The 9,693-nt window shown below is 41.1% G+C and overlaps 1 protein-coding gene across 1 annotated transcript; it reads right to left on the reverse strand.

The window, feature by feature from the left end:
* Positions 1–3,973: 3,973 nt before the first annotated feature.
* LOC112248067 (oocyte zinc finger protein XlCOF22) lies at positions 3,974–6,314 on the reverse strand. The gene is made up of 2 exons (XM_024416891.2): positions 5,744–6,314; positions 3,974–5,584 (listed from the first exon to the last, which is right to left on the reverse strand). Exons 1-2 carry the CDS (start codon positions 6,312–6,314, stop codon positions 4,434–4,436), a joined length of 1,722 nt encoding a protein of 573 aa, XP_024272659.2. The 3' UTR covers positions 3,974–4,433.
* Positions 6,315–9,693: the final 3,379 nt, after the last annotated feature.

The raw sequence follows: 9,693 nt of genomic DNA on the forward strand, positions 1-9,693 counted from the left end.
CTTTCTAGCCATCACCGCTCCGTTTTTCATTTATCCATTTGTTTTGTCTTGTTCCCTGCAGAACCTGGTTTTCATTCCCCAATCACACTACATGTATTTATTCCTCTGTTCCTCCTCATGTCTTTGTGTGAGATTGTTTTGTGTTACGTGTGTATTTTGACGTGCCAGGCTGGTGTTGGTTGTTCCGTGTTTCATCTCGAGGTATGTTTATTTGTTTGTACATTATTATTGTGACTGTTTGCGCGTTTTGCACTTTTGCCAATCGGCTGGAGGTTTCGACGCGGTGGCGTCCGTCTATTGGTTTCTCCTGCCTAAATAAAGTGTGCGCCTGTTCACCACTCTCTGTTCTCCTGCACCTGACTCTGCTCCCAGTACGCACACCATTGACAGGTACATGCATTCACACAGTCTTGATTTATAGGATCCTTCCCATTGTATGATTGATATCCCAAGTTATCAATTTAAAGTTTATGGAAGAAATGCACTTGTCCTCATGTGAAAATGTTTTTATTAAATAGTATACTGCCGTAATGTCATCAATCAAATCAAACTTTATGCAGTGGTGTAAAGTACTTCAGTAAAAATACTTTAAGTACTACTTAATTAAAAGTTTTTGGGGTATCTGTACTTTACTTTACTATTTATATTTTTGACAACTTTTACTTTTATTTCACTACATTCCAAAAGAAAATATTGTAATTTTTACTCCATACATTTCCCCCGACACCTAAAAGTACTAGTTACAGGTTGAATGCTTAGCAGAACAGGAACATTGTGAAATTCACCCACTTATCAAGAGAAAATCCCTGGTTATGGCGGACTCACTAAACACAACATCCCTGGTTATCCCTACTGCCTATGTTCTGGCGGACTCACTAAACACACATGCATCTTTTGTAAATAATGTCTGAGTGTTGGAGTGTGTCCCTGGCTAGCTCTACATGTATAAAACAAGAACACGGTGCTGTCTGCTTTGCTTAATATAAGACATTTGAAAATGATTTATACTTTTACTTTTGACACTTAAGTATATTTAAAAAACAAATACTGTTAGACTTTTTACTCCAGTAGTATTTTACTGGGTGACTTTTACTCCAGTAGTATTTTACTGGGTGACTTTTACTCCAGTAGTATTTTACTGGGTGACTTTTACTCCAGTGGTATTTTACTGGGTGACTTTTACTCCAGTGGTATTTTACTGGGTGACTTTTACTCCAGTGGTATTTTACTGGGTGACTTTTACTCCAGTGGTATTTTACTGGGTGACTTTTACTCCAGTGGTATTTTACTGGGTGACTTTTACTCCAGTGGTATTTTACTGGGTGACTTTTACTCCAGTGGTATTTTACTGGGTGACTTTTACTCCAGTGGTATTTTACTGGGTGACTTTTACTCCAGTGGTATTTTACTGGGTGACTTTTACTCCAGTGGTATTTTACTGGGTGACTTTTACTCCAGTGGTATTTTACTGGGTGACTTTTACTCCAGTGGTATTTTACTGGGTGACTTTTACTCCAGTGGTATTTTACTGGGTGACTTTTACTCCAGTGGTATTTTACTGGGTGACTTTTACTCCAGTGGTATTTTACTGGGTGACTTTTACTCCAGTGGTATTTTACTGGGTGACTTTTACTCCAGTAGTATTTTACTGGGTGGCTTTCCATTTTGCTTGAGTAACTTTCTATTAAGGTATCTATACTTTTCCTCAAGTATGACAATTTGGTACGTTTTCCACCACTGACTGTGAGTAGTTAGTACAACCAATGCATTTCAAGGTGTTCAGTCATGCATTTAAAAGGCATGTAACACTTAACCTCCTTCCTCTTGGCAGGTCTCCTATAGGCGACTCTATTTGAGCTGCCATCAGTGAGCTAGCTATGTATTTAGCAATTCAATGTTTTTCCAGGAAAATAAAATGTACACTGAGTGTACAAAACATTAGGAACACCTACCTAATATTGAGTTGCACCCCCATTTTGCCCTCAGAACAGCCTCGATTCGTTGAATGCGATCCACGATGATTCTGGCCCATGTAATGCTTCCCACAGTTGTGTCAAGTTGGCTGGATGTCCTTTGGGTGGTTGGCCATTCTTGATACACACAGGAAACTGTTAAGCATGAACACCCCTGCAATCCTGGCACCTACTACCACACCCTGTTGAAAGGCATTCACCCTCTGAATGGCACACATACAATCAATCCATGTCTCAATTGTATCAAGGCTTAAAAATCCTTCTTTAACCTGTCTCTTACCCTTCATCTACACTGATCGAAGTGAATTTAACAGGTGACATCAACAAGGGATCATAGCTTTCACCTGGATTCACCTAGTCCTCTTTGTCACAGAAAGAGCAGATGCTCCTAATGCTTTGTACACTGTATAAAGCATTAAATAATTCATTATATTCTTGATACATTGTTCCTCTAAGGACTACTGCCACTACCAGAACACTAGAGAATGAAAGAGCTAAACTGTATGAAAAGGCCAGGCCAGTCACTGATAAAGCAAGCTCGCAGAGTGAGTTAGACTCGTTACTGTAGGTGTGTGGCTGTTTTGTTTGCTGCAGTGCTGCTGTTTTTTTGTTCAGTCCTGAAATAGCGACAACCATGTTTACAATACACCGTTATCATGCCAGCTTTATAATCAATATACAAGACTAAAACACAACTCCAACGCAACACTTTCAATCCTCTACTTTGATCACCATTATTTTTAGTACATTAAATAGCTACGTTTATAACATGATACCCAGGTTCAAATGTCACCCTATACAATAATCTGAAGGAAATTGTTCCTTCACCTCCACCATAATAACCATCATTTATTACCAGACATCCAGGCTTTATTACAGGATACTGAATGTTTATAACATGTTACCAGGGTTGATGTGGTAAAACAATCGATTGTGTAAATGCTAAGCAGTGATCCAGATGACCAGAGACAAGACTCCCTGCTCTACTGTAGAATAACAGGAGAGGTGATGGCTAAAACAAGACTCCCTGCTCTACTGTAGAATAACAGGTGAGGTGATGGCTAAAACAAGACTCCCTGCTCTACTGTAGAATAACAGGTGAGGTGATGGCTAAAACAAGACTCCCTGCTCTACTGTAGAATAACAGGAGAGGTGATGGCTAAAACAAGATTCCCTGCTCTACTGTAGAATAACAGGTGAGGTGATGGCTAATACAAGACTCCCTGCTATACTGTAGAATAACAGGTGAGGTGATGGCTAAAACAAGACTCCCTGCTCTACTGTAGAATAACAGGTGAGGTGATGGCTAATACAAGACTCCCTGCTATACTGTAGAATAACAGGTGAGGTGATGGCTAAAACAAGATTCCCTGCTCTACTGTAGAATAACAGGTGAGGTGATGGCTAAAACAAGATTCCCTGCTCTACTGTAGAATAACAGGTGAGGTGATGGCTAAAACAAGACTCCCTGCTCTACTGTAGAATAACAGGAGAGGTGATAGCTAATACAAGAACCCCTGTTCTACTGTAGAATAACAGGTAAGGTGGTCCTTTGCAGCTCAGTTGGTAGAGCATTGTGCTTATAACGCCAGGGTAGTGGGTTGGAGTCCCTGGACCACCCATACGCATGGCTGTAAGTTGCTTTGGATAAAAGTGGCTGCTAAATGGTTTATATGACCTATATTATAAATGTTGTTAATGTAGACTTTTTATTTGTAAATCATCACTATGTCTAATAAATCACTGTTTATTTCATGAAAATAACTCCAACTATATTGTTTACCATTTCTTTCTCTGAGCCTCCTTTAGCTGTTGGAATGCTCAGTCTGATTGTGGGGGCGTGTTGACACAAATGGAACTATATTTACATACACAGCCCTGATTGGTGGATAGGATCGCCTATCGACTCTAGAACAGGGATGGATCATCATCGAGATTCAGATATTTTTTTCTCGCGAGGATGGTCATGGGGCCAGAACAAATTGAATACAGGAAGCCCAAACCGATAACATTTTATTAAAACATAATTTCAAACCTTGCTTTCATTTGTATAGGATCACATATATATATATATGTATCTTATGCGTGGGAACAGATTTTCAAAATTCAAATCACTTGGAGCTGATTGGCTGGTGTATTTACAGTCTAATCTCCTACAATAAAAAATTATACATTTTTATATTTTTTTGACCAGAAAACTTGGGGGGCCAATCAAAACCACCCGCAGGCAGCCAGTTGGGGAACCCTGCACTAAAGCCTACCCCACAAACCTCTTCAATATAAGAGGATACATATGCAAATAAAATATGATTGGTCAGATCAGATTGTGATGTCATGCTCTGGGGCAAAAACTCTATCCCACCTGAATAGGCTGAAAATCCAGGCAAATATATATATATTTTTAAGTGTTATTTCAACTTTATTAAAACTGCTCTGCTCCTTTAACATCATAAGATGTGTTTACATGTGTTTTACTTCTGTGGTTTGAAGTTGACTTTCTTCAAAAGCAAGAGAACTCTGTCCGGTGTCAGGGCTGTGATACTTTAACTGGTGTGTCTTCAGATTTGATGACTGACTGAAACTTTTCCTACATTGAGAGCATTGGTGAGTCTTTTCTCCTTTGTGAGTTTGCTGGTGTCTATTTAGGTGGTGCAACAGACTGAAAACCTTTCCACAATGGGAGCAGTGGTATGACCTATTTTCTGTGTGAGTTAGCTGGTGTGTCTTCAGACTTGAAAACTGACTGAAACTCTTTTCACACTGAGAGCAGTGATAAGGCTTCTCTCCTGTATGAGTTCGCTGGTGTGTCTTTAGATCTGAAGACTGATTGAAACTCTTCCCACACTGAAGGCAGTGGTAAGGCTTCTCTCCTGTGTGAGTTCGCTGGTGTGTCTTTAAGTAGCTTGAATGACTAAAACTCTTTCCACACTGAAAACATTTGTGAGGCTTCTCTCCTGTGTGAGTTCGCTGGTGTATCTTTAGATCTGAAGACTGATTGAATCTTTTCCCACACTGGGAGCAGTGGTAAGGCTTCTCTCCTGTGTGAGTTCGCTGGTGTGTCTTTAAGTAGTTTGAATGACTGAAACTTTTCCCACATTGAGAGCAGTGGAAAGGCTTTTCTCCCGTGTGTATTCTAAGATGATTTTTCAGGGAATCAGGTCGCTTAAAGCCCTTCCCACATTGGGAGCAGTGGATAGGCTTCTCTCCTGTGTGGATCAGCTGGTGTCTATTTAAGGTCTGTGAAAGAGGAAAACTCTTCCCACATACAGAGCAGTGGAAAGGCTTCTCTCCTGTGTGAGTTATCTGGTGTTTCTTTAGTTTGCTTGGTGCCTGAAAACTCTTCCCACATTGACCACAGGGGTAAGTCTTCTTTCTTTTGATAGTCTTTTTGCGTGGTATGAGGTGAGTTGGACACACGGAACTGCCTCTGCAATCTGAGCAGGGGTGGGGTCTACAAGTGTGCCTTCTCAGCTCCTCTGGCTCATAGAAACTAGTGAAGCAGTCCATGCAGTGGTGATGTTTCTGTCTTGAGTTCCTCTGTCTGTGTTGTTTATGGTTTCCTGATGCTGTGGAACTGGGCTCACTGTCTGAACCTGGGTTGGAGCTCTCTCCTGTGGGAATATGGACAGATAAAGGGTTAGAATCATGAACAGAGCATTGGAGGGGATTTAATAGTCTTGTTGATGCAAGCAGACACACAATAAGAGTTTTAGAATCCCCTGTGGCCGCCAAGGCACAAACCTCTCTCCGTACTCCACACCTGAACTTACCTGGGTCAGTGATACTATCTAATGCTGCCTCCTCTTCCTCTAGATCTGGAGCAGACACTTCCCTGTTCTCCTCTTCGTCTTTGACTTCTCTCTCCTCCTCTTCTTCTTCTAGTCCTCTCTCCTTTTTGACTTCTGTCTCCTCATCCTCTTTCACACCTCTCTCCTCCATCTCCTTGATGACTGCGTTCTCCTCCAGCTCTTCTTTGACTTCTGTATCCTTGTGTTCCTTTTCAATCTCCATCTCTTCCTCTTTGACCGCTCTCTTCTCCTCCACCTCCTGTTTAATCTCTATCTCCTTATGGTCCTCTTTAACATCCATCTCCTCCTCTTTGACTGCTCTCTTTTCGTCCACCACCTTTTCTTCTTCTTCTTCTTGTTCTTCTTTAACTTCTATCTTCTGATCTTCTACTTTAAGTTCTCTCTCTTCCCCGATCACAATCACATTGACTTCGAGTGGTTGACTGCAGTCCTCCAGCTTCACTGACACCATCTCTGGACCCTGCTGTGAGCTTCTCTGGGCTGGAACACCACAGCCAGAACCTGGGGACTCCATGGACTTGGGTTCAGCCATGGTAGGCTAGTAGGTAGGTGGATCTGAAGGTGGTATAGTCATAAGAGGCAGATACAGTGGAGGGTGATTTTCACTCTGCTAAGTCAAGTTACATTCCAAACACTGATTTTCTAATGTCACAGATAGCGAGCTAGCTAGGTTTCTAGCTTCCATGTTTCTCATCACAGGTAGAGTTGGCTTGCTAACTAACCAGAGACACCTAGCCAATTGTTTTCAATTGTTTTCGTTCCGTATATCTGGTATTTTCTCTGAGGTGAAATCAGACTGCATGGGTTCTACCAGGTAGCCTCAACTTGAGTTAGCTAACTAGCTACTAAAAAAGATGGTTGTACTGTATATGTTTCGCCTCTCAGCTAGTAATAGGCTGGACAATAAAATGAGTCAAAATTCACCCAAGGCTGAAAAACAGCAAAAGAACGTTGGCTAAGCTGGAACACGAGCGCGAGCCCATAGCAAATTAATGGAATCGAATGTTCGCAGAGCCTGTTTTGACTGGAGTGATGCTTAGAATTCAATTTCGCCCTAAATGGCAAAAAAACGGTTTCCTTCTTATTTTACCATCTGTTCCTCAGATGAAACTGGGGGAAAAAACTTGTGTAGAAAGTAAATATCCGCACCTCGATGGTGTCAACTGTGCTTATGTCTGCTTAATGAGAAAGTAGGGAAAAAATGAAAATGTATAAATATTTCTGGTCTAGTGATGGATGACAAACCAGCTCGCTGCCCAGACTTACAAAATTACATTTATTTAACTAGGCAAGTCAGTTAAGAACAAATTCTTATTTACAATGATGGCCTACCGAGGAACAGTGGGTTAACTGCCTTGTTCAGGGGCAGAACGACAGATTTTTACTTTGTCAGCTCAGGGATTCGATCCTTTTGGTTACTAGTCCAACGCTCCAACCTGCCGACCTCAGATTTCTATGAGTATTTTTTGTTGTTGTTTACATTTGAACTACAAACAACGTGAGCATGTATCATTGCCAACGATAGCGGATCAGGCATTGTGACGTGGAACAATAAGCTAGGAATAGAACGTTCGGAAGGCGGGTTGGTGCCACGGTGCTCAATAGAACTAATAGGAGCTGCCAGGGTGAAAATGTCCCTACAATAAGGCCTGTTTTTTTCGTGATTCCTTCAAATTGACAGCAAGTAGTTAGGAAATATGGGCATATTATTAAACTGGGCTCCACGGCGGATGCAAGGAACTCGTTTTTATCAGAAGAAAAGCGTTGTTAAAAATGTCATGTGTCCAGTGTAACAGTATAAATTTAAACCGTCCCCTCGCCCATACCCGGGCGCGAACCAGGGACTCTCTGCACACATCAACACTCACCCTCGAAGCATCGTTACCCATCGCTCCACAAAAGCCACGGCCCTTGCAGAGCAAGTGGAACTACTACTTCAAGGTCTCACAGCAAGTGACGTCACCGATTGAAACGCTATTTAGCGCGCACCGCTAACTAAGCTAGCCGTTTCACATCCGTTACACCAGCCTGCTAGTAAGAAAACAAGCTCCGTAGCTAACGCTAACAGTAGATAGCTACGTTATTGGCCCTCGGTACCCGCTATTACACCATTTGCTCTATCACCGACGATTGTCAATGGAAGTCATGCTTTAGGCGCGCTCATAATTAGTTCAACATATCACAAACTCACCTTCAAACGTTGTGGCTAAAAGTCTTTATCGACAGTTGTTTGACTGAGAAAGAACACGCAAGGTTAAAAACCAACGATGTAAACTTCCGGATGCGTTCTTCTTCTTCTTCTTTAAGGGCGGAATATATAAGACAATGGTGTATTACCGCCACCTGCTGGATGGGATGAAAACTAAGAATTCTTGTTAGTTTGGCAAATTTAACACATGCGCAGTGAAAGCAACATAATCCACCTTTAAAATCAGTGTTTCAGGATCTCTCAACAGGTGGCTACGGTGTAATCCACTGCCAATTCCTCCTCATTTCCACTTTCTCCTTCAACAGCGTGCACTGACTCTGCATAGGAGACCTACTGGACAGCTACTGCAACCTCCTTCACCCTCACAGGACACTCCGGGCAGTCAGGAACATGATTCCCAGTACAATTGCAGCACTGTACACTCTCTGACTCTTAAGCAACATATTTATTTTGTGCTGAAAGGAAAGTAGTGGGTGCGTGTCGAAAGCGCCCTGCTATAGGTTAGACAGTTTTGATTGAGTTTCTTCCCCTTCCGTTTCTTACCACACAACTAGGACTACCATATATTGAGCTACCATACTGAGAGAGTTTGGATTTCTGTTTTAAAACCAGAGGATGAGTGTGAGCCATATTTCACTGTTCATTTCACACAAATAATTGTTCATTTTCAGTTATAAAACTGACGATTGTTTATTTTTGATTGTACTGTTGCTTCATGAGTTGTATGCGTGCGCTTACTGTGACTGTGACCCTGGTATTGGCTATATATAATAATAATGTCTCCGTCATAACAATGCGAGTCGTTGTCCAAAAGGCTGTACTGTACTCTATATCAGCGACTGCATCCTTATGCAATACATGTATCACTAGCCACTTTAACTTTAACTATGCCACTTGGTTTACATACTCATCTCATATGTATATACTGTACTCGATATCATCTACTGTATCTTGCCTATGCTGCTCTGTACCATCACTCATTCATATATCCTTATGTACATATTCTTTATCCCCTTACACTGTGTATAAGATAGTAGTTTTTTTGGAACTGTTAGTTAGATTACTTGTTCGTTATTACTGCATTGTCGGAACTAGAAGCACAAGCATTTCGCTACACTTGCATTAACATCTGCTAACCATGTGTATGTGACAAATAACATTTGATTTGATTTGATTTGATTTGAAGGTGGGAAAGTTTAGGTCCAAAATGAACCATAGAAACACATTTTGGACAGATTTTGGAGAGAGTGAAACCTCTCGCTTTACCTCTTCCTCTCTTTACAGTGTATTACTGTGTTTAGAAGGTGTATTACTGTGTTTAGAAGGTGTATTACTGTGTTTAGAAGGTGTATTACTGTGTTTAGAAGGTGTATTACTGTGTTTAGAAGGTGTATTACTGTGTTTAGAAGGTGTATTACTGTGTTTAGAAGGTGCATTACTGTGTTTAGAAGGTGCATTACTGTGTTTAGAAGGTCTATTACTGTGTTTAGAAGGTGTATTACTGTGTTTGGAAGGTGCATTACTGTGTTTAGAAGGTGTATTACCAAAATGTTCACACTTGAGGACAGTAGGGGAACGCTAATTGTTATGGAAGTCTATATCTGCCGAAAATCTATTGGATAATGCAAATTGTCTAATGATAAATCAATATCACATTCTTCATTTCTTTCCCCATTTATGTGGGCATAATATCAATTGAACC

The sequence above is a fragment of the Oncorhynchus tshawytscha genome, unplaced genomic scaffold (assembly GCF_018296145.1).
Source record: "Oncorhynchus tshawytscha isolate Ot180627B unplaced genomic scaffold, Otsh_v2.0 Un_contig_1368_pilon_pilon, whole genome shotgun sequence".
NCBI classification, from domain to species: domain Eukaryota; kingdom Metazoa; phylum Chordata; class Actinopteri; order Salmoniformes; family Salmonidae; genus Oncorhynchus; species Oncorhynchus tshawytscha.

Excerpts from the sequence above, each read along its gene's own strand:
- LOC112248067 (XM_024416891.2), bottom strand. The coding sequence starts at position 6,314 with ATGGCTGAACCCAAGTCCATGGAGTCCCCAGGTTCTGGCTGTGGTGTT. Across the intron at positions 5,585-5,743 it reads AGATAGTATCACTGACCCAG|GAGAGAGCTCCAACCCAGGT; the intron begins GTAAGTTCAGGT and ends ATATTCCCACAG.